At 43.8% G+C, this 25,441-nt stretch overlaps 2 protein-coding genes across 6 annotated transcripts in view; one reads left to right on the top strand and one right to left on the bottom strand.

Annotated features, from left to right (window-relative positions):
* Positions 1 to 261: 261 nt before the first annotated feature.
* On the top strand, positions 262 to 10,324 carry LOC106577651 (tumor necrosis factor ligand superfamily member 12). Its single transcript, XM_014155959.3, has 6 exons — positions 262 to 1,078; positions 2,723 to 2,804; positions 5,475 to 5,531; positions 5,756 to 5,779; positions 6,835 to 6,965; positions 7,112 to 10,324. The coding sequence occupies exons 1-6, from the start codon at positions 878 to 880 to the stop codon at positions 7,376 to 7,378; spliced, it is 762 nt and encodes a 253-aa protein (XP_014011434.1). The 5' UTR covers positions 262 to 877; the 3' UTR covers positions 7,379 to 10,324.
* A 378-nt stretch (positions 10,325 to 10,702) lies between these two features.
* LOC106577648 (ATP-dependent chromatin remodeler CHD3) overlaps positions 10,703 to 25,441 on the bottom strand; it is a 64,444-nt gene continuing 49,705 nt past the window's right edge. For 4 of the 5 annotated variants that reach the window (XM_014155949.3, XM_014155950.3, XM_014155951.3 and 1 more), the window contains exon 39: positions 16,721 to 23,780. In XM_014155949.3, coding sequence (XP_014011424.1) covers positions 23,551 to 23,780 — 230 coding nt within the window. In that variant the 3' untranslated portion in view covers positions 16,721 to 23,550. Of the gene's footprint in view, positions 13,998 to 16,720; positions 23,781 to 25,441 lie in introns of those variants that run through there. The other variant, XM_014155954.3, reaches the window with a different exon arrangement.

The following is a 25,441-nucleotide window of genomic DNA, read 5'->3' as shown; positions in this document are numbered from 1 at the left end:
GAAACTGGGAGGGACCTACCTGAATTAGTCCAATAGAAACTCTTATTTTCGTTGCAAACACGCAACTGTTTGCAACGGTTTGGACTAATGACTATACCCCAGGTCACGTATAGCCTGCGGGTAGCACCTTGCCCTATACAACAGAGCCACCTTGTGGACACTTGGATTAGTTCAGTCCATCGGTATATTCTAATAGCCTACAGTTCTTCCTTGCCTGCAACAAGTTGATTCAGCTCGGTATTTTGATTTGGGCAATGAAGCAAATATAGTGTGACTAATGTTTTAACAGTTACTTAGTGGCTTTTGAGAGTGCATCCAAGTTGTGGGCTGAGGCTTTGCATTCGTGCGAGCGTCTGGCACACGACGGGTGCACTGCACTGAAATCTCTTTCCTGGAGAAGAAAAGCTCATGAGAAAGTGTGCAAGATCATACGTGGTCTATGCCAGAAATGACCCCCGGGAAGGCTGCAAAGGCAAGGGGAAGACAAGGAAGTTGACTCAACGAATCAAGTGGCAGAAGGATGCAATCCTAGTGGATGTAAAATACATATTTCGTTGCACCCTGGCTGCATATTACTCAACATTGCGCATTTGAATACGACCTGCAAGCCAGACAGTCCACGATATTTCGTCTGATTAAATGCATTGATTAAAGCAACATGAATGGCTATTTAATTGTTGATTTGAAACCCATGGAATGATTTAATCTTTCACATGACTTTAACTTATCAATAGGGCTGTTGAGATCTCATTTGTTACTGCGGGCAATAACACTTGCGCGACTTGTCGAAAATGTGAGCATTTGGATTTGATTTCACCAAGAAGGGAAACATGTGTCGCTGGAATGAAGTTAACATGAACACTTCGAATAGTCTGCAATGATAGCCGGGGAATGTGGAACGACCATGCATCGAATTCTGCAGAGGAGAAAAGTGCGCAAACTTCGCTTCGTCTGGGTATTCATGGCCATGGTGGCTCTGTCGCTCGCCGCCTGCAGCGCACTATTTACGGCGTGGACCTGGAGACAGACGCTGGACCTGTCCCAGTCCGTTAAAACTCTGCAAGACCGATTGGAGCAAGTAAGTAGCCATGCTATGTCATTATTATACTTTTGTTCAATTTTAGGAAGTAAATGTGCATTCCATGCTTTCCACACTATCATCGGTTATTTAAGTGATAATGCTCAAGAAGCCGGTGTTTGGAGAATATATTGTCACGGGTGTTGTTAGGCCAACATGTGTAATACATGTATATTACACATTCGGATTTTGTAGCAACGCTAACGTAGCATGTGTGCATCAATTCGTCTTGGTCTTGCCATTGTAAATTACGCACGCTCCCACTCTGTAGGCCTACTCCAAGTTATTATTTCCATAATAACAATTTGAAGCAGTTGAAGCGACTGTTACACAACTTCTTTGTCTCTGCTGACCGGTGGTTACGGGAACCCCCGTGGGGGCTATGGAAAATGCAAAGCCACATTTTAAATTCCCCCCTCCTCTACGCCCAAGCTTTGTGGCGTTAAATTGTACACAAATAGCGGGTCACTTCTCTGCTGGTGACCTGCGCATTCTGGGGACTGCTCTAGAGGCAGTTTTATTGCGTACAAATAAGTGTGCTCAAGCCGTGGAGTTATTGCTTATAGTTTCTCTGCCAAGTTTAATCGTTCTACTGCCAGTTGTGTTCCAATTTTAGCCCAATTTACTGGAATCCCTTGACTTCTTGGCTCGAGCGCGCATTATAGCCAACTGACTTTGCACTGAACTGAAACATTTAACTGCGTAAAACAGAGTAGACCTTACTGTGGTTAAGCGATTTGCAACATGTAAAGCCTACTAATTGCAGGTAGGCTAGGCTACCACAGGTGGTAGAATTCTGCAGGTGAAAGTATTGCTTTCAAATGCATAGCACACTTATTTCTATACATCATTGTAATGCACCCTGCACTGGACTTTTAACACATGTGGCTGATCTTTTCATTCATTCGAAACTCATCCTTATTAATAATACATTATGCATGTGCATCCTCAAATAGTCTACTTATGCACTCAATATCACTCATGGTGTGTCTGACAGTACTACCAGTGACCTGACTCAGCCATCTGTTCATGCTTTTTGCAAGCAGTCAATGAGCTGGCCTGGGACAGTTCAAGTCCCCAATAAATGTAACCTCTAGTCCAGGCAGACCTCCTGAGTACATCTAAACCACCCCATAGGCTGCACGCACAGACACACTAGCTGTATATTGAAACCTACTTCCTCCTCTTTGGCATATATATATATATGGCAAGCCCCAGTACTTCATAAAGTACGAGTTCACTTTGCTAGCTTGACAGATTTTAGCACAGCGGTTTTTTTTTCTTCCTGCTTCTCAGTCTCAGCAGGGAAGTTAAGAAAGGGAGTTAAGAAATGTGAGGAATGCGGGCACTAAAAACACGCATTAGTTGTCACAACCGGTTTAGGCGGAAGTGGTTGACCTATTCTAAGCCTTGGCGTTACAGCGTGATACTGCCAGATACTGGAAGACTATTTATTTTTGTGGTTTTGCTGAAATCTTTTGTCTGTGTAAATTTGCAGCGGGAGCCAATTTGAAGACTCGATGGTCTCTCTGACGGTTCCATTCTCTCTCTCTCTTTCGCTTTCTTGATTTCTCTCTCTCTGCCTGTCTTTCTCTTTATTTATCTCGCTCTCTCTCCCTCTGTCTCGCTCTCTCTGTGCAACAGGTGAACACTCAGCGTAAGGCCATTGTCCAACTCATCATGGAGAAGAGAGAGTTGCTGGTGGGGCAAAGGGTGAAAAGAGATGGTACATGCCTGTGTGTGTACGTGTGTGCTGGCGTGTCTGCATGCTGATGTATGTGTGTGTGTGTGTGTGTGTGTGTGTGTGTGTGTGTGTGTGTGTGTGTGTGTGTGTGTGTGTGTGTGTGTGTGTGTGTGTGTGTGTGTGTGTGTGTGAGACTGTTTGTGCATGGAAGCAAAAAAAGGATCCAAATAGCACTACACCTCAATTACACTCTACTACAGACAATGCCTCTTTCTCTGCATCCCCATCATCATACATGCAATACATACGTAATCAACAATAACCAAACAGATAAGATAGATCTCATCGATGGTGCTCTGCTCTGTGTTTTTGCGGAGCTGGAGCAGCATTTAACTACAGCGACCAGACCAGGGGAATCTTGGCTCTGCATGGCACCTTGGTTAGGCCCTGTGGTCACTTGCTGCCCGCTGCTAAAAGTCGACACAGGAAACAGTAGGCAGCTGGATGACTGATGCAGAAATTACAGGTCTGCTCTGGACTGACGAGAACCTGGAGAAACCATCTGGCAAGAGGAGGGAGACAACGTTGCACGCTTCAGGGACTTAAAATGATTTTGCTCCTGACGAGACTGACAACAGCTATGATTTGGCGATTATTTTATGATTAAGCAGTCATATATAGGCTAGGTATAGTCCCACTGTAGCTCAGTTGGTAGAGCATGGCGCTTGCAACGCCAGGGTTGTGGGTTCGATTCCCACGGGGGGCCAGTATGTAAAAATGTAATAAAAATGTATGCACTCTACTGTAAGTCGCTCTGGATAAGAGCGTCTGCTAAATGACTTAAATGTAATGTAAATGTAGGTAGTGCACATGTCATCTCTAAATAGTGTGTGTCATGAAATAATGCTGAGGATGGCCGATAGTAAACTTGGGTCAATTTGTTAGGAGTACTACTCAAGACTTAAAGACGTCCTCCAGTGATTTAGGAACTTTTCCTGTTGAGTATAAATACAGTATAATATAGTAAATGCAGTAAAGTACACACACTAAAGGGTAAAAAAAAAAATGTTTTGAGCAAAATACAGTTTTTTAGACAAAACTGAAAACTTCAAGAAGTAGTAGGACATTCAAGGAGTTGGTCTGATGTGAAGTTGTGATGTCATCCGCTTCCCCCTTGCTTGAGGAACAATAGAGGAGCAATAAAGTGATAAATGGCTTAAATTCCCAAGCCCCCCAGTGTTCAATGTTTGCTGTTTTTCCCCCAACATAACTGATCCTATAGTGAATACCTTCTGTGAGTGAGTGAGTGTAAAGTCCAGTTCAGATACAACAGCCGACATGAGAATAGACAAAATACATTTAGAATTTTGTGTTGTACCACAGCTGATTAAAAGACAGGTCATTCAGATCAAGAAGACAAGACATGCAGTTGAGACCATTTCCACAGTAACCGTGCCTCTTTACAATGACTTGTTAAAACTATGAAACAAATTGGAGACTTGTTGTACCAAGGTGTTGTAGCAAACAAGTGTCATGAGATACATGCACCAAAAACATGGTACACTTTTGTTACTTGTCAGATAAATATCAGCAAGCTAGGCTAGCTATGTGCAGCAAAATAGCTAGCTAGCTCTCTGCTTGTTTAGCTAGCTAGCTGCTTCGCTGAACACAGAACATTAGCGCACTGTTCTCTGATTGGCTAAATGGATCCTTCCATTCTCAAGACTTTAGCTAAAGATTTGACATGTTGAATCTTGGAAACTCCAGCCGACGACATGAGACGTCCTAAAACTAGACAGTTAGGATTAAACCAACTTAGATCTAAAACTCTATAAGACCGTCACGTTGCGTATCGTCTAATGTAGTTGAAATGGGCTTAAGGCCTGGAATCACTCTCTGCAGGCCTGATACTGGCGCTAAAACAAACCTCTGAAGAACAAAAAGGCCTGTCTTACCCCTCGCTCTTCCTCTTACCCCCTCTTATCCCCCAGTTTTCAAGATAGATTTGTATTTATTGTATTTATTTGAACGGTGGCCATGGCTGTTGCTCTTGCCTGTTTTTCCTGACAGGGCCGTTACAATTAATTTGGGTCAAAGAACAGCCAAAGACCTCTCTCTATCTCTCTTTTGCTCTATCTTTCACCCTCTCTCTCTCCATCCCCCTTCCCTCTCTCTCTAACTCTCCCTCAGCTGTCTTCTGTCTCTCTCTCTTGCGTTCTCTCTCCTTCTGTGTGCCTCTCTTTCTATCGTCCCCCTCTGTGTGCCTCTCTTTCCCTCCATCGATCTCTTTCTTTCTCTCTCCCTCTCTCTTTGTCCCCCTCCATCTATCTCTTGCCCTCTCCTCCCTTTCTTACCCTGTTCTCTCATTCTCTATGTTTCTGTCTTACTCTACTCCAGCTGGCACAGAAAGTAGTGAGAACAGACAGAGAGAAAAGTAGACTACACTTACTGAGAACAAGAAGTAAAAATGACAGATATCAGAACAGAGCAGGAGAAGAGAAATGAAATCCTTCTCCATCTGTTAGAGCTGGTTGAGTATTCAGGTGGTGGATAAACAACCGTAAATTAATACATTATGGTCACCACGACACACACCACAGCTGTGACCAATGATATTATCTCCTCTACTTGGAACAAAAAAACTAAAACATCCCTCTGAATTGTTTTCTTCTGTCGTATTAACTCATATTCTTTCTTCCTTCCCTCTGCAAGGGGGAACTGGGAAAGGGAAGAGTGGAAATGGAAAGAAAGTGGCTTCTCAGTTTGAGAGTAAGTGACTTGGCAGATCCTCATTAAAGGTTGCATCCGAAATAGCACCCTATTCCCTATGGGCCCTGGTCAAAAGTAGTGCACTATATAAGGTTTAGGGTGCCATTTCAAACACACCCACAGTGTTATAATGTAGCATCTGTTGAAGTGGTTTCAATTGGACACCAAAATACGATTACAGTTATAAAATCTTAATGACCCTTTTCCCTCTCTCTTTCCGCTAGTAACCAAAGAGTCTGTTCAGAAAGGTAAGCTTTATGAACGTAGATCAAATCAAATCACATTTTATTTGTCACATGCACCGAATACCTTACAGTGAAATGCTTACTTACAAGCCCTTAACTAACAACGCAGTTTTAAGAAAATACTTTTTTTTGTAACAGATAAGAATAACAAATAATTAAAGATCAGCAGTAAATAACAATAGCGGGGCTATATACAGTGGGTACCTGTGGCTCAGTTGGTAGAGCATGGTGTTTGCAACGCCAGCATGGTGTGTGCAACACCAGGGTTTAGGGTTCGATTCCCATGAGGGGCCAGTACAAAAAATGTATGAAATGTATGCATTCACTACTGTAAGTCGCTCTGGATAAGAGCGTCTGCTAAATTACTAAAATGTACCTGTACAGAGTCAATGTGTGGGGGCACCGGTGTCAAGGTAATTGAGGTAATATGTACATGTAGGTAGAGTTATTAAATTGACTATGCATAGATAATAACAGAGAGTAGTAGCAGCATAGAAGGGGGGGTAGCCATTTCATGACCTGTTCAGGAGTCTTATGGCTTGGGGGTAGAAGCTGTTTAGGAGCCTCTTGGACTTTGACTTGGCGCTCCGGTACCGCTTGCCGTGCAGTCGCAGAGAGAACAGCCTATGACTAGGGTGGCTGGAGTCTTCAAACAATTTTTAGGGCCTTCCTCTGACACCGCCTGGTATAGCGGTCCTGGATGGCAGGAAGCTTGGCCCCGGTGATGTACTGAGCCGTATGCACTACCCTCTGTAGTGCCTTGCGGTCAGAGGCCGAGCAGTTGCCATACCAGGCAGTGATGCAACCCATCAGGATGCTCTCGATGGTGCAGCTGCAAAACCTTTTGAGGATGACAATTATTATAGAAAAGGGTCTTCAGGGTTTCTGGAATTGGTTTCGTATTCGTAAGATCACTGCCCCCATGACAATGATACAAACTGTACAAAATTCACCCTACACACACAAACCTACAGTATAAATAAAGAGAAAATAATATACTGCTATATTTATGTCAATGGGTGCAATGGTTCCCCCCCCTCAACATGTGTGTATTTCAGTGGGAGCTGATGGCTTGATAAAAGGATGGACGGACTCGGAGCAGTTGAATATGAGCAAAGCGGTGAAGTACAACACAGACAGAGGCACCTTCACAGTGGAGAGAGCTGGAGTCTACTTTCTCTACTGTCAGGTGAGCCTCTGGAAGTTGTAGTCCTGTGCCACCTGTCATCCAAAAGTACCCCTGTCAAACAACACAGGCTCAATCAAACCCCGATTGGTCTGCTCTTTTCTTCTACTTCTTCTCCATCTCTCTCTCTCCCTCCATCCCTCCCACAGGTGTTGTTCAATGAGAATCAGTCTCAGCTGGTGAAGTTGGAAGTGGCGGTGGTGAAGAGCGGCCAGCCGCTGAAGAAGCTGCAGTGCATGGAGGGCTATGGGACTACGCCTGCATCCGGATCCCACCAGTTCCACTTTCTCAAACCCTGCCAGGTGTCTGGCCTGCTGCGACTAGAGAAGGGGGCGGAGCTACAGGCCATCACAGGCGCCGGCTTCAGCCTCCACACCACGGGGAAGCACTACTTCAGCCTCTTCAAGGTCAACTGAGTTGCCGGAGAGGATGGAAATATTGGAAGGATGGAGGGGGCGGAACATTTTTTGAAGGAAGCTTTTTGTCCTACTCCGACCTGTATTAATGAGACACACCAACGTGACATTCCTCATTTGTTTTATTGTGAAATCTGGACCAATGATCTGGAGCATTGGAATAACTATGGATCATGTTCGCTACAGACACTCTGTATCAGAGGAGGCTGGTGGGAAGAGCTATATGAGGACTGGCTGATTGTCATGGCTGGAATGGAATAAATGGAACCGAGTCGAACGTGGTTTCCATATGTTTGATACCGTTCCTTTTATTTCCTTCCAGCCATTGCAATGAGCCTGTCCTCCTATAGCTCCCCCCACCAGCCTCCTCTGCTCTGTATGATACTTCTTCAAAGACAGAAGCTGTAAGGAAGACTATAAAGGGATACTTATGCACTTCTAGACTCTCCTAGCGATTCTACCCCTGCTTTTTTAAGGAAAACTCATGGAATGTTGTCTGGATCAGTTGATGGTGCTCTTCTGGGGTGAAACTCATCCTCCTGACTCTTAGTTCACCGTGACTTCGCCTGAGCATAGCAGGGAACTGACCCATGATGCACCTCTCTGAGGCGCTAAGCTGGTGGACTACTGAATGAGAAGGATTCTGAGTAATGAGCTGGATGGATACGTTGAACTATGAGTCTCTCATCCATTGTAATCCTTGCCCATGTTATCTCAGCAGTTGGGTTGTACATGTCTTTCACACACAGGACTGTATAAAAAAAAAACTATCCTATGATCTTACCAACTTCTCTCAGTTTAGACACTCTTTAAGACTATGCATCTCAATCTTTTAAACTGAATCTCTTAACATTATAGGCCTATCATATATCATTTTAGATACAAATATTCAATATGTTCTGTCGAATCACATTGCAATATGTTACATGATTGTCAGTTTCAGACTGTACATCGAAGCACTAGGGCCGGGATTCATTCCAAGACGCGTTATAGAGCAACACTCTAAACAGCCGACAATGAGTCTTTTAAAGACATTTTCCCCAAAATTCACGAAGATCGCATCCACAGTAATCGCTGCGCATGTTGGCTCAAGAGCAAATTACCGTAATTTCCGGACTATTAAGCGCACCTGAATATAAGCCGCACCCACTGAATTAAAAAATATATATTATTTTGAACATAAATAAGCCGCACATGTCTATAAGTCGCAGGTGCCTACCGGTACATTGAAACAAATGAACTTTACACAGGCTTTAACGAAACACGGCTTGTAACAAAAATAAATAGGCTTTAACGAAACACGGCTTGTAACAAAAATAAATAGGCTTCAATGAAACACGGCTTATAACAACAACAAAAAAAATTGCAGTAAGTTTTAGTTGTCTTTTTGCACTGAGTCAATTCCTCACGCTGCTGTTTCCAACGTCTTATCATCGACTCATTAAGACCAAGCTCCCGTGCAGCAGCTCTATTTCCTTTTCCAACAGCCAGATCAATCGCCTTTAACTTGAAAGCTGCATCATATGCATTTCTCCGTGTCTTTGCCATGATGAGGGTGACAAAATGACTACCGTAATCAGAATGATGGGAAGTTTGAGAGCGCTCGATTTAATCTAAACGGTAAACAAAAAAGTTGTTTGACCTTAACCCATTCGGCAATTTCATTGGTCTAATGAAAGCTTCATGCCGCCAAAAAACTGAGCACGTCACAGAATGTTTTTTGGAGAAAAAAAATTTGAAAGCCGGAAAAATCCATATATTAGCCGCGTCATTGTTTAAGCCGCGAGGTTCAAAGCCTGGGAAAAAAAGTTGCGGCTTATAGTCCGGAATTTACGGTACCTTCAAAAGTCCATTATAGTGAGCTGTGCTATGAGACACATTGGATTGAATCCCGGCGTAGATGTGTAAATAAGGCTTAGCCTGTCGAGATACAGTATATCATGGTGGAAATATAAATGATTTTGTATATTGTAATCACAATACTTGTACTCATTCCAAGCTCTCTTACGTGCCATTTGCAGCAATATGTTTTGAACACAGACAGTACAAACAGAGTATTTCTAGTAGGTGGTTTGGTTTAATGGTTTAACACTCCTACTCTGGTTTATAAGTAGTGTGTGGGTGACCACATTGGCTTCTCCTCAGCAATTTACACAGATACACACAAATACACCACAATGCAAAAGTCACATAATTCTGGTTTTCAGTTCAAAACAGTCCTAATTTCTCATCATTAGATGGAAAGTACCTCATTTGTAAAAAGAGGTCTATTTGTGAGTCAAACCCGTAGGTCAAGGTTGAAGAACCAGTGAGGGGATATTGTGTGTGCACGTGTTTGCGAAATTATGTCTGCAATGCTGGTTGTTGTTCTAAACTCACTTCCCAAAAGTCAAATAATTCTGGTTTCCAGCTCAAAAGAGCTGTAGTTTGTCATCATTAGATCACAAGTGGAAAGTGTGTTATTGTGTTGTAGACATATTTCCTGTCTGATTTCCTAATCCTTCTCCGCTTCCCTTTTGCACCTCACATTTACCCCGTTTTGCATCTAACATTTCCCTTTCAGAACCCATGAACACACACACACACACACACACACACACACACACACACACACACACACACACACACACACACACACACACACACACACGCTCTCACTTCCTGAATCCAACCCGAACCAAATAGCTGAACGCTTTTGAGGAATCAAATTCCTAACACTTCACTCCCTCAATTCCTATTTTTTTTAAATGTCAAAGTTTATTGCCAACTTAAAAAGACTTATTTGGCACAAAGAGGCCTGTCTGTGAGAAGTCAAAAAAAGTAGGTCAAGGTTGAAGAACCAGCAAGGGGATATTGTGTGTGTACCTGTCTGCGAAATGATGTGTGCAATGCTGGTTGTTGTTCTAAACTCACTTCCCATAAAATGGTAAACCTTTTTTAACCCTTTTAATATCTCCTTGTGTTCGCTTTCAACTCAGGCCAGGGACGACTACTGCTCTATGATACAATATGACAAACAAAAAATAGAAAATCTTCTTACCCCTCCGTTATTCTCCAGCTTCCCCCAATGACATCACTGTATTGCTAAATAGAATGTGTGGAACGCTGCACTATTCTGGTTCTTTAATCATGACTCACATACTACTGTGTATTGAGTCGTCACCACCTGTGATTCATACTTCTGTAGCTCAAGGTCTGGAGTCAGTACAACACAGTGCAGACAGACTGGGATGACCTCTTGTGAGGGCTAGAGGAGGCGATTCAGCAGCCCGATGTGCGCGTGTTTTCCTGTGTTGCTATTCAAGCATCCATCCACGAATCACATCATTTTGTTGAATTTAATTTGATTTTATTACAAACAAAACTCCAAATAAAAAGAGATGCATTATTATTGACATGTTTAACTGCCACTCATCGTTTTATCGATCGGCACCACCACAACGTACACAGTGACACGAAATATCGAGGAATTAAAAACAAAACACAAAATCTGAAAAAAGAACAAGAAAAGAGAGAGGAAGTGCCTGATTTGACAGTGTCCATTTTAGTTAAGGGGTTGCAAAACACTTCCTACGAAACATAATCAGTGAAATGTAGTTTAGACTCTTCACTTGGAACACCAGTGTGGAGTATTCAGGGTTTTAAGGAAATACATGAACTTTTTCTACTTTAATTATTTGAAATATGTCCAGGGAACTAACTAAAAGTGGTCTATTTCAACTAGCATGTAAAGAGTTTACATCTCCCGATTAATTCAGACTTAACAGACTTAATTCAGACTTAACTTCTTTACACTTATTTCAGCTACGTTATGTTTAAGGCTGTTTGTGGATACAGTATATAAAGTTGACTTGATTCTACTAACAGTCTCTGAGTTTCCAGAGAATAATGAATTGATGTACTTTAACTGATGTTAAGCTAGTACACTGTTTAATTTTGTCTTAACACATTTAGGGTTACATATGTAGTATCTTATATAGGTTATTTGCAAGCCCCGAATCTAGAATGAAAGCAAGAAATGTATTTTATCTTTTTCCGAAGTTACCTCAACCTCTTCGCTTTTCTTTATGTTCCGACTATAAGACGTCTGATATAAGAGGTGCATTTGTGCACCAAAACGTACGATTTTATTGTTTTCTCAATCTCTCATTTGGTAGAAGCTCTTTTTTTCAATAGCAACAGCAAAGACAACAGCAACGTCGACAACAACAATAATAATCATGGTCGCAGTAAGTTAACGAGTAAAAACACAAGAGAACACGAATGAGCCAAGTTTAAATATGCAAAGAATATCACAGAATTCGTAGAAAGAAGGAGAAACTCAAAAAAACTAACAAGAAAGAAATGATTGATCGAGAGGAGGAGGAGGAGGATGAAGAGAAAGGGAGATATAGTGCATTCGGAAAGTATTCAGACCCCTTGACTTTTTCCATTTTTTTTCCCATTACAGCCTTATTCTAAGATGGATTAAATAAAACAATTTCCTCAGCAATCTACACACAATTCCCCATAATGACATGAATGAGAAAACAGGTTTTTAGAATTTTTCGCAAATTATTTAAAACCAAAAAACAGAAATACTTTATTTACATAAGTATTCAGGCCCTTTGCTATGACACTCGAAATTGAGCTCAGGTGTTTCCATTGATCATCCTTGAGATGTTTCTACAACTTGATTGGAGTTCACCTGTGGTAAATTCATTCGAATGGACATGATTTGGAAAGGCACATACCTGTCTATATAAGGTCCCACTGTTGACAGAGCATGTCAGAGCAAAAACCAAGCCATGAGGTCGCAGGAATTGTCTGTAGAGCTCCGAGACAGGATTGTGTCGAGGCACAAACTGGGGTGAAGGTTCACCTTCCAACAGGACAACGACCCTAAGCACACAACCAAGACAACGCAGGAGTGGCTTCATGACAAGTCTCTGAATGTCCTTGAGTGGCCCAGCCAGAGCCCGGACTTGAACCCGATCTAACATCTTTGGAGAGACCTGAAAATACCTGTGCAGCAACGCTCCCCATCCAACCTGACAGAGCTTGAAAGGATCTGCAGAGAAGAATGGGAGAAACTCCCCAAATACAGTGCCAAGCTTGTAGCGTCATACCCAAGAAGACTCGAGGGTGTAATTGCTGCCTAAGGTGCTTCAACAAAGTACTGAGTAAAGGGTCTGAAAACTTATGTAAATGTGATATTTCTGTTTTTTTATTTTTTATAAATTAGCAAACATTTTTAAAAAATATATATTTTTTGCTCTGTCATTATGGGGTATTGTGTGTAGATTGATGAGGTAAAAAACAATTTAATCAATTTTAGAATAAGGCTGTAACCTAACAAAATGTGGAAAAAGTCAAGGGGTCTGAATACTTTCAGAAGCTTTACGTAGGGGGTCAAAGAGCAAGGGGAGACGACTGTAGTTGAGGGTGGTCAACACTGTATGACTTGCCTATGAAAGGTTATGACCAGTTCTATGAGTGAGGCCTATCCTGAACAAGCACTGGGACCTCCCATCCCAATCAAAACCAAAGATATAAACTGTGTACTCTGGTCTGTAAGAACATCCTCTGGCATACCAGCTATAACTCATACAGTCAACATAATACTAAGTTGGGTTGGACTGACTGACATTTCAGTATTTCTACATGTACAATCAGGTCAACATGAAAGGGAAATGGGCTGAGAGTTTCCTGACAAGTTTACAGCCCCGAGTCCTGTAATACTTCACTCAATCAATTCTCCAATGGGGCGATTGATGAATGGTTTTCGGCAAGCTTCGGAGATAAAACCAGCACTAGAAGAAATACTGTAGGCACAGCTTGCATGATAACGCCATTTTTGGTGAGTTTTAGCACAGCATGCTTCTCAGGACGAATGGCAGGAATGGTGTCAAGAGCAAAATCTTCACAATGTTATATCATGCAGTTTCATGTCACTGGTGCGACCCCTGGGGGGGGGGGGTCAAAGGTCAAGGGTCAGGTTTGGTAGCAGTTATTAGTTCTAGGTATTGGGGGGGGGGGGGGGTCTGTGAGCGATGCTAGGATAGAGAGGGAGGTTCTAGATTACAGAACCATACTGTTCTGGAGGGGAGATATTATATGAGTAGGCTGCTTGTGAGGAGTATTGGTTGGTTTGAGGCAGACAACAAGCGATTGAGCAGGTGAGTATGTAGGTGACAGCATGGACCACAAGTGTGTGTGTGTATTCATAGGGAGTGTCAGTCTGTGGAGTGTGGATACTGTACTGTGTGTGTTGTGTGTTGGTGTGTGTATGTTCATGTGTGTGTGTGTGTGTGTGTCTGCGGAGTGTGGATACTGTACTGCATGTGTTATGTCTTGGTGTGTGTGTGTGTTCGTGTGTGTGTGTACGCTCGTGTGTGTGTGTGTGTGTGTATATGTTTATGTGTGTGTATATGTTGATGTGTGTGTGTGTGTGTGTGTGTGTGTGTGTGTGTGTGTGTGTGTGTGTGTATATATATATGTTGACGTGTGTGTGTGCGGTCAGTGAGTGATGTTGTTCAGTCGTCGATACAGATGACCTCTCCACGGCGCTGGTCTCTCCTGCTCAGGAGCTGCTCTGCTTCCCTCTCCTTCTTCACTGACACAGGAGGACCGTTCAACACTGTAGGGGGAAGAGAACACACACATGAGCACACACACACACAGCATATAAACTGAGTGTACAAAACAGGAACACCTGCTCTTTCCATGACAGACTGACCAGGTGAATCCAGGTGAAAGCTGTGATCCCTTATTGATGTCACCTGTTAAATCCACTTCAATCAGTGTAGATGAAGGGGAAGAGACAGGTTAAAAAAGGATTTTTAAGCCTTGAGACAACTGAGACATGGACTGTGTATGGGTACCATTCAGAGCGTGAATGGACAAGATAAAAGAGTTAAGTATCTTTGAACAGGTTATGGTAGTAGGTGCCAGGCGCACAGGTTTGAGTGTTTGATTTCCGACTTAAAATGTTTCTCCATTCCATGATTGACAGAGGTTAAGGCATGTTGTACTGAATCAAACTGCAACGCTGCTGGGTTTTTCACACTCAACAGCTTCCCGTGTGTATCAAGAATGGTCCACCAGCCAACTTGACACAACTGTGGGAAGCATTGGAGTCAACATGGACCAGCTTCCCTGTGGAACTCTTTCGTTACCTTGTAGAGTCCATGCCCAGACCAATTGAGCCTGTTCTGAAGGCAAAAGGGGTGCAACTCAATATTAGGAAGGTGTTCCTAATGATTTGTACACTCAGTGTACATGCATACGGTATACTCAGAAACAATTGGACAAACACACGTGCAAACACACACACACACACACACACACACACAGAACACATCAAACCCTGCACTTTGTTTGATGTCCGACTTAAAATGTTTCTCCATTCCATGATGAACAGAGGTCAGGGCATGTTGTGCTGAATCAAAGCCCTGTCCTCCACAAGAATGATCACAATGTCACACTCTATCACTCTCTTAATCCTTATCCTGGACACTCAGCATCAGGAACGTGGGAAAGAGAAAAAAAATCGAGATAGAGGGAGTGAGAGAGAGGGAGAGAGAGAGAGGGAGAGAGAGACAGCACGTACAACACTGATAAACAGAATGATACACACCATTTGCTTCCGAGCACGTATAACCTTTTTAATGAGCGAACTGGCATATACATTCAGGATATCAGAAACCACAGCTGAAGTCGGAGGTTCACATACACCTCAGCCAAATACATTTAAACTCAGCTTTTTCACAATTCCTGACATTTAATCCTAGTAGAAATTCCCTGTCTTAGGTCAGATAGGATCGCCACTTTATTTTAAGAATGTGAAATGTCAGAATACTAGAGAATTATTTATTTCAGCTTTTATTTATTTCATCACATTCCCAGTGGGTCTGAAGTTTACATATACTCAATTAGTATTTGGTAGCATTGCCTTTAAATTGTTTAACCTGGGTCAAACGTTTCAGGTAGCCTTCCACAAGCTTCCTACAATAAGTTGGGTGAATTTTGGCCCCTTCCTCCTGACAGAGCTGGTGTAACTGAGTCAGGTTTGTAAGCCTCCTTGCTCGAACACGCTTTTTCACTTCTGCCCACAAATGTTCTATAGGATTGAGGTCAGGGCTTTGTGATGGCCACTCCAATACCTTGACTTTGTTGTCCTTAAGCCATTTTGCCACAACTTTGGAAGTATGCTTGGGGTCATTGTCCATTTGGAAGACCCATTTGCGACCAAGCTTTAACTTCCTGACTGATCTCTTGAGATGTTGCTTCAATATATCCACATAATTTCCCGTCCTCATAATGCCATCTATTTTGTGAAGTGCACCAGTCCCTCCTGCAGCAAAGCACCCCCACAACATGATGCTGCCACCCCCGTGCTTCATGGTTGGGATGGTGTTCTTCAGCTTGCAAGCGTCTCCCTTTTTCCTCCAAACATACCAATGATCATTATGGCCAAACAGTTCTATTGTTGTTTTATCAGACCAGAGGACATTTCTCCAAAAAGTACGATCTTTGTCCCCATGTGCAGTTGCAAACCGAAGTCTGGCTTTTTTATGGCGGTTTTGGAGCAGTGGCTTCTTTCTTGCTGAGCAGCCTTTCAGGTTATGTCGATATAGGACTCGTTTTACTGTGGATATAGATACTTTTGTACCTGTTTCTTCCAGCATCTTCACAAGGTCCTTTGCTGTTGTTCTGGGATTGATTTGCACTTTTCGCACCAAAGTATGTTCATCTCTAGGAGACAGAACGTGTCTCCTTCCTGAGCTGTATGATGGCTGCGTGGTCCCATGGTGTTTATACTTATGTACTATTGTTTGTACAGATGAACGTGGTACCTTCAGGCGTTTGGAAATTGCTCCCAAGGATGAACCAGACTTGTGGAGGTCTGATTTCTTTTGATTTTCCAATGATGTCAAGCAAAGAGGCACTGAGTGTGAAGGTAGGCCTTGAAATACATCCACAGGTACACCTCCAATTGACTCAAATTATGTCAATTAGCCTATCAGAAGCTTCTAAAGCCATGACATCATTTTCTGGAATTTTCCAAGCTGTTTAAAGGCACAGTCAACTTAGTGTATGTAAACTTCTAACCCACTGGAATTGTCATACAGTGAATTATAAGTGAAATAATCTGTCTGTAAACAATTGTTGGAAAAATGACTTGTGTCATGCACAAAGTAGATGTCCTAACCGACTTGCCAAAACTGTAGTTTGTTAACAAGAAATTTGTGGAGTGGTTGAAAAACAAGTTTTAATGACTCCAGCCTAAGTGTATGTAAACTTATGACTTCAACTGTATGTGTAATGGTAAGAATAATAAAACAAAACCGAACATAAAAACAGCTTATATAGTAGATGTTTAATGGGGGTCTGCTTGAGGAATATGGGGCTGGCATACACTTACAAACACAGTTGCAAAAGACACGCATACACACAAACACATACACTACACCAATAGGTAGTGGAACACCACAAATCCAGAGGAAGGACCGTGTTGAAGCTTCCACCTTGCCAAGTAGGTCTGTAGCCTCAACCCAACACGTGTGACTCAGAGCAGACTAGAATCTACTAAACTGAGGTATATAAAGTCTGCTGCTACTGTCCCTTCACCTCCATCCAACATGCTCACTGCGGGGACACCACAAAAAACACACGTACTCGTACACACACACACTGCTTGTCATTAGTTAGCGCGGGAAACCTACAACAAGATATACATCCATTTCCCTTTAGATTCACTGTCATAGTTCTAAACGGATGGTAGTCGTGACCTCAAACTCACTCCTGGAGGCTAAACTCTCCTGGAGGTGGTGGTCTATCACAAACAGACCTAGGCCTGTCTGCATTGGCTGGAATGGTCTCTGGCCCCGGAGAGGCATACATTGTCATAACACCCGCTGTCGAGATCAAAGCACTGATAGCGTACTGTAGGAGAGCAATGGGTGTGATGATAATGATAACTACCGCTGCTGTGGCTGTAGCTGCTGTACGTCCAGCCGGAGAGAGACAGGGGGGGGGGGGGGGGGGGGGGGTACAGGGACACCGTATGGCATGTGGCCCAGTGGAGGCCAATGGAAGGGAAGGAAGGCAGACGGACTACTTCACTTAGAGCTGTGTGACTGTGTGTGTGAGTTCAAATCTGATAACGAATAATACAAATAAAGCTGGAAAGTTGGAGAACGAGGAGGGGGGGGAGTGAGAGAGAGAGGCGAAGAGAGAAGGAAACAGAGGGAGAGACAGGGAGATGAGAGATGTAACAATTTAGGGAATAAAAGAGAGAAAGAGATGAAGAAAGACAGAGGGAGGTAGAGAAGGAGAGAGAGAGAGAACGAGAATGTGAGTGAGGGGAATGTAACGGAATACTTGTGCTGTTACAAGATAAAGGTTTTCATATCATATACTTCACTCGAAACCTATCCACACATCTCTCTCTCCCTCCCTCCTCCCCCTTTCTCATTTTCTCCCTCTCCTCCTTCTGTCTCTCTCTCTCTGACTCCAAAGTCAGCCTGTTCACCAATCCAGCACTTTCACAACTTCACTCCCCCTCCTTCTCTCTCTTTTTCCTCTCTCCTCCTCCTCGGGAGTGTAGTCTAATCCCTTGTTCATTCTGTTCTACCTGTGTTTCCTTTGTTCAAGCGGCTGTTTCTGGCCTATCAGAGAGAATGAGAGAGAGTGAGAGGGGGGGGAGAAGAAGAGAAAGGAGAGAAGGCGAGAGAGTGTTCTGTCCTGCTTGTCTAAACAGACACTGCGCTGGTGCATCTATCATTCACCTCAGAGAGAAATGAAAACCATGAACAGAGGAGGGGGAGAAGACCTGGCAACACAAATGAGCGCAGGCAGCAGAGGTTTTGGAGTTCACAGGGATTTATAGTTGTCCATTTAGGACGAGAGCAGTCTTGGAGAGAGACTTGCAGCTCCACTTAGGATAACATACAAGAATATCCACAATTACACTGTCAGAGATGTGTGATGTATGGATTTGTGTGTGTGTGTGTGTGTGTGTGTGTGTGTGTATGTGTGCATGCCCATGCATTTTCGTGTGTGTGTGTGTGTGTGTGGTGTGTGTGTGTGTGTGTGTGTGTGTGTGTATTCACATATACAGTGCATTCTCAAAGTATTCAGACCCCTTCACTTTTTCCACATTTTGTTACGTTACAGCCTTATTCTAAAATGTATTTAATATGTTTTTTTTAAGCAATCTACACACAATACCTCATAATGACAAGGAAAAAACAGGTTTTTAGAAATGTTTGCAAATTTATATATATATATATATATATATACATATATACACTTATCAAAAAAATAAAGGGAACACTTAAACAACACAATGTAACTCCAAGTCAATCACACTTCTGTGAAATCAAACTGTCCACTTAGGAAGCAACACTGATTGACAATAAATTTCACATGCTGTTGTGCAAATGGCATAGACAACAGGTGGAAATGATAGGCAATTAGCAAGACACCCCCAATAAAGGAGTGGTTCTGCAGGTGGGGACCACAGACCACTTCTCAGTTCCTATGCTTCCTGGCTGATGTTTTGGTCACTTTTGAATGCTGGCGGTGCTTTCACTCTAGTGGTAGCATGAGACAGAGTCTACAACCCAAACAAGTGGCTCAGGTAGTGCAGCTCATCCAGGATGGCACATCAATGTGAGCTGTGGCAAGAAGGTTTGCTGTGTCTGTCAGCGTAGTGTCCAGAGCATGGAGGCGCTACCAGGAGACAGGCCAGTACACCAGGAGATGTGGAGGAGGCCGTAGGAGGGCAACAACCCAGCAGCAGGACCGCTACCTCCGCCTTTGTGCAAGGAGGAGCAGGAGAAGCACTGCCAGAGCCCTGCAAAATGACCTCCAGCAGGCCACAAATGTGCATGTGTCTGCTCAAACGGTCAGAAACAGACTCCATGAGGGTGGTATGAGGGCCCGACGTCCACAGGTGGGGGTTGTGCTTACAGCTCAACACCGTGCAGGATGTTTGGCATTTGCCAGAGAACACCAAGATTGGCAAATTCGCCACTGGTGCCCTGTGCTCTTCACAGATGAAAGCAGGTTCACACTGAGCACGTGACAGACGTGACAGAGTCTGGAGACGCCGTGGAGAACGTTCTGCTGCCTGCAACATCCTCCAGCATGACCGGTTTGGCAGTGGGTCAGTCATGGTGTGGGGTTGCATTTCTTTGGGGGGCCGCACAGCCCTCCATGTGCTCGCCAGAGGTAGCCTGACTGCCATTAGGTACCGAGATGAGATCCTCAGACCCCTTGTGAGATCATATGCTGGTGCGGTTGGCCCTGGGTTCCTCCTAATGCAAGACAATGCTGGACCTCATGTGGCTGGAGTGTGTCAGCAGTTCCTGCAAGTGGAAGGCATTGATGCTATGGACTGGCCCGCCCATTCCCCAGACCTGAATCTAATTGAGCACATCTGGGACATCATGTCTCGCTCCATCCACCAACACCACGTTGCACCACAGACTGTCCAGGAGTTGGCGGATGCTTTAGTCCAGGTCTGGGAGGAGATCCCTCAGGAGACCATCCGCCACCTCATCAGGAGCATGCCCAGGTGTTGTAGGGAGGTCATACAGACACATGGAGGCCACACACACTACTGAGCCTCATTTTGACTTGTTTTAAGGACATTACGTCAAAGTTGGATCAGCCTGTAGTGTGGTTTTCCACTTTAATTTTGAGTGTGACTCCAAATCCAGACCTCCATGGGTTGATAAATTGGATTTCCATTGATTATTTTTGTGTGATTTTGTTGTCAGCACATTCAACTATGTAAAGAAAAAAGTATTTAATAAGATTATTTCTTTCATTCAGATCTAGGATGTGTTGTTTAAGTGTTCCCTTTATTTTTTTGAGCAGTATATATATATAAAAACACAGAAATACCTTATTTACATAAGTATTCAGACCCTTTGCTATGAGACTTGAAATTGAGCTCAGGTGCATCCTGTTTCCATTGATCATCCTTGAGATGTTTCCACAACTTGATTGAAGTCTACCTGTGGTAAATTCAATTGATTGGACATGATTTGGAAAGGCACACACCTGTCTATATAAGGTCCCACAGTTGACAGAGCATGTCAGAGCCGTAGAGCTCCGAGACAGGATTGTGTGAAGGCACAGATCTGGAGAAGGGTACCAAAACATTTCTGCAGCATTGGAGGTCCCCAAAAACATGGTGGCCTCCATACATACAGAACTTTGGAACCCCCAAGACTCTTCCTAGAGCTGGCCACCCGGCCAAACTGAGCAATCGGGGGAGAAGGGCCATGGTCAGGGAGGTGACCAAGAATTTGATAGTCACTCTGACAGAGCTCTAGAGTTCCTCTGTGGAGACGGGAGAACCTTCCAGAAGGACAACCATCTCTGCAGCACTCCACCAATCAGGTCTTTATGGTAGAGTGGGCAGACAGAAGCCACTCCTCAGTAAAAGGCTCATGACAGGCCACTTGGAGTTTGCCAAAAGGCACCTAAAGGACTCTCAGACCATGAGAAACAAGATTCTCTGGTCTGATGAAACCAAGACTGAACTCTTTGGCCTGAATGACAGGCGTCACGTCTGGAGGAAACACTCCCCATCCAACCTGACAGAGTTTGAGAGGATCTGCAGAGAAGAATGGGAGAAACTCCCCAAATACAGGCGTGCCAAGCTTGTAGCATCATACCCAAGAAGACTGGAGGCTGTAATCGCTGCCAAAGGGGCTTCAACAAAGTACTGAGTAAAGGGTCTGAACACTTATGTAAATGTGATATTTCTGTTTTTTTATTTTTTATAAATTAGCAAACATTTTTTTAAAATATATATTTTTTGCTCTGTCATTATGGGGTATTGTGTGTAGATTGATGAGGTAAAAAACAATTTAATCAATTTTAGAATAAGGCTGTAACATAACAAAATGTAGAAAAATTCAAGGGGTCTGAATACTTTCAGAAGGCACTGTATGTGTATTTGTGTTTGTGCACAGGCATGTCCTATATAATATCACTTTCCCTTCTTCAGATCCAACCTAATCTCTTTGTAATGTCACTCCATTAAGGAATTTGGGTCGACAAGTCGAGCCACGCTTTGTGCTTTGAGGTACAGGAAACGCCAGCTCAGAACTTTTTCACACAGACACACTTCATGACACTACACTCTTCGAACAAAAGGTGCTATCTAGAACCTAAAAGGGTTCTTCGGCTGTCCCCATAGGAGAACCCTTTGAAGAACCCTTGTTGGTTCCAGGTAGAACCCTTTTGGTTCCAGGTAAAATATATTTTGGGTTCCATGTAGAACCCAATAGCCTCGCTATTGTTATTTTACAGCTGCTCTATAATTATTATTATAATTTTTTTTTTTTTTTTTTACTCATCTATTTTTTACTTAACACTTATTTTTCTCAAAAACTGCATTGTTGGTTAAGGGCTTGTAAGTGAGCATTTCCCTGTAAGGTCTACACCTGTTGTATTCGGTGCATGTGACAAATACAATTTGATTTGATTTGATTCCCACAGAGGGTTCTACATGGAACCCAAAAGGGTTCTACCTGAAACCAAAAAGGTTCTCCTTTGGGGACAGCCAAAGAACCCTTGTGGATCCCTTTTTTCTAAGAGTGTACACTACATCCTCATCCCGATACCAGACCCCCTATTGCCCCTGTTTCCTTCTTACATCCATCAAGATAAAGTGACCTCATATAAAGGTGCTACAGTAAGTATGATTGGTCAATACAGTACAAAGATTACATGTCTCTACACCAAGCTCTCTTCCCATTGGGCGCTGTCCTCTCAACATCTCATGCTGATTGGTTCATTACAACGACAACAATATAAGAACAGGAAGTTGTTTTTGTCTCTACATCTATGCTCCTTTACGGTTGGTCGGGGGTGGAATGCCGAGGGGTGACAGAGTTCAGGGAAAGGAGTGTGTAATATTTAGAAGTCATTCATTTCTCCTGCTCTGATGGTTGAAATGAGAAACTCCAGGATGGTCCACTTTGGCTTGCATTTGCATCCAAGTGTCTTGTATTGAACAGAGGAGGGTGGCTACGGAAAAAGACAGTAGTCTTAATAGGTTTATAGGTCCTGTTGTGTGTGAGGTCTGTGGTGTTTGGGAGTGTGCGTGTATGTGTGAGAGAGAAAGAGAGAGGGAGTGGGGGTTGAGGAGGTGTGCAGGACTGAGAGAGGAGTTGAGGAAGAATAAAGGAGGGCGGGGTCAGACTCGTTCACTCTGCCATTGGATAAAGAAGGATTCCGGAAGGGAAACGTTGTGGCCGGGGTCGGGAGCAGAACGGGCCAGTAGATTTGTCTGACACAGGGAAGGAGGGATGAAAAAGGACAAATCCCCTTTCTTTGCATTTTTTGTTCTTTCAGCTGCTCATACCTACATTCTCTCTTGATTACATTAACATACTCTCGTTTTTTTTTCTCTCTGCCAACATTTCTCCTCCAGGGTCAGCTTTCAGGCCTCTTTCCACCCCTCTTTCTCCCTCTATTTTTAGGCCAGACAATTCACCTCTCCCCCCCCTTCTCTGTGCCTCTCCATTCCTACCATCCTCAGTGTTTCTCTCTCTCTCTCTCTCTCTCCATCCTCAGGGCTTCTCTCTCTCTCTCTCTCCATCCTCAGGGTTTCTCTGGACTTCTCCATCCCTCCATCCTCAGGGTTTCTCTGTAATTCTCCATCCCTCCATCCTCAGGGTTTCTCTGTACTTCTCCATCCCTCCATCCTCAGGGTTTCTCTGGACTTCTCCATCCCTCCATCCTCAGGGTTTCTCTGGACTTCTCCATCCCTCCATCCTCAGGGTTTCTCTGGACTTCTCCATCCCTCCATCCTCAGGGTTTCTCTGGACTTCTCCATCCCTCCATCCTCAGGGTTTCTCTGGACTTCTCCATCCCTCCATCCTCAGGGTTTCTCTGTACTTCTCCATCCCTCCATCCTCAGGGTTTCTCTGGACTTCTCCATCCCTCCATCCTCAGGGTTTCTCTGGACTTCTCCATCCCTCCATCCTCAGGGTTTCTCTGGACTTCACCATCCCTCCATCCTCAGGGTTTCTCTGGACTTCTCCATCCCTCCATCCTCAGGGTTTCTCTGGACTTCTCCATCCCTCCATCTGCAGGGTTTCTCTGGACTTCACCATCCCTCCATCCTCAGGGTTTCTCTGTACTTCTCCATCCCTCCATCCTCAGGGTTTCTTGGGCCGTCCATTGCGGGGCAGGTTCTCCACAGTGTTACTGAGACGGTACTTGACGATGATGCTGTGTACCGTGGACTTAGGCATCCTCAGCTCCTGCCCTATGGACCCCTCCGACTTGCCGTCCTTCCACAGGTCGACCACTCGCTGCCGCTGAATGATGTCGTGCTCCTTGGTCTTCAGGAAGCCGACGCCGCCGCCACCCGGTGCTTCTGGGGCTTCTGTGGGGGCAGACAAGCGGCAGAGCTGTAGAGACTGGGTGGGACTGGGAGGGAGAGGTAGGGGTGGCCACGGCAACGGCACGGTAACACGAGTGACAGTCAGGCAGTTCAGGCAGTACCGTAGCAGAGACAACACTCTGTCTGGCCCTCAACACTCCAATACTGAGAGGGTCAGTTTCCTCGAGGTGTCATGGAAACATCGACAACCACGGTTATACTTCCCAGAGGGGAATGCATTTTGGGGGACTTTCAATGTTGTTGAAAGTTTGTGTTCCCACAATTCAGGACTGTTGAAAAGCACAGAAAGTGACTGGTATGAGAGTCCAAAATGTCATGCGTTTTTGCTTGGAGTTCACCAAATGTAGCTTAAAGTTACGTGATGAGAAAAGAAGCAGGGCAGACAGACATTGTTTACTTTGAGACAGCAGCAGCTTTGCGTACTCAGGACTAGGATGAGGTTAAAAGACTGTTGAGGTTATTAGGAGGTTATTATGAGGTCACACAAGTGTTTGCTTGTTTTTTTTCATTCACAGTTGTTCTCCCTCACCCTCTCTCTATCCCCCTCTCATATCGCTCCTCTCCTCATCTCCCTCTACCTTTCTTGCTTCTCTCTAAAAAGGGGTAAGTAACAACATCCAAGACAACAAACCCAATGCGCCCCCATGTACCAAATATGTATAGCTCTCTCCAGAGAGAGAGAGAGAGTTCAACGCGTTCGTCTGTGCGTTCAGACAACATTCAGCTTGGCACGGTCCACTCAGACTCAACACCCACGGAGAACAGACGGTGCGCGATCTAGCGACTATTTCTGAACACCAGCGTTCAGCCCAACATTCAGCTCGGTCTAAGAGGGATCTAGTTTACAAGTCCCAACAAGGAGTTTACACAAGTAACTTCTGTGTGGTTTAGTGTCCTCTTAAAATACCTTTGTACAAAAGTCCCTGGAGACTGAATTGTATCTTGGCACCGCAACTCGGTACGAAACTGCACTGCAATGAGATTTTCAGAAAAAGCTCCCAAAAATACTATGTCTCTGACAGACGGGTCCCTCTGCAATTACATAAATGAAGACGTTGGAATAGAGTCAGAGCCCACGCTACAGACAGACTGGACTGGACTGGACACTGGGTCAGGCCAATTACAAGGTAATACCAGTCGAGAGTAGCAGATTTCGCCACATATCTCTATTACATTACAAAATGTCTTGGAACACAAACACACCCCAGTGCAGACGTATCTGGTCAACATCTGCTGGAGCCAAACTAATGGAGGGAAAATAAATTCCATCATTGGCAGTTGATGAGGACTAAGAAAGACCGAAGGAGCTGGATAATAAGCCAACAAACCTTTGAGGTGGAGAGTTTAGGAGATTTTAATTAAAAAGCACTTCAATGAGTACAATAAACCTTTAGGAGGAAAAAATAAACATCTGCAAATATTCTTCCAAAATTGTCGGTGGGTTCCAATGTACTAGAATCCTTAATATTTTTACTAGCTTTGTTCATAACATCTGATAGAAAACCGTTTGTAGGGTTTTTTTTAACGATCGAGTTGAAAAGATAAAGGAGGGAATCCTAACTTGCACCTACATTGAATTATTAAATCTCCCATTGCCATCAACGGATGACGAAGTGACAGTTCGAGGGGGGGGGGGGGGGGGG

The sequence above is a fragment of the Salmo salar genome, chromosome 18 (assembly GCF_965601325.2).
Source record: "Salmo salar chromosome 18, fSalSal1, whole genome shotgun sequence".
Taxonomy (NCBI): Eukaryota; Metazoa; Chordata; class Actinopteri; order Salmoniformes; family Salmonidae; genus Salmo; species Salmo salar.
Note: the sequence above shows the minus strand (reverse complement) of the source record. Positions and strands in the feature narration are given on the sequence as shown.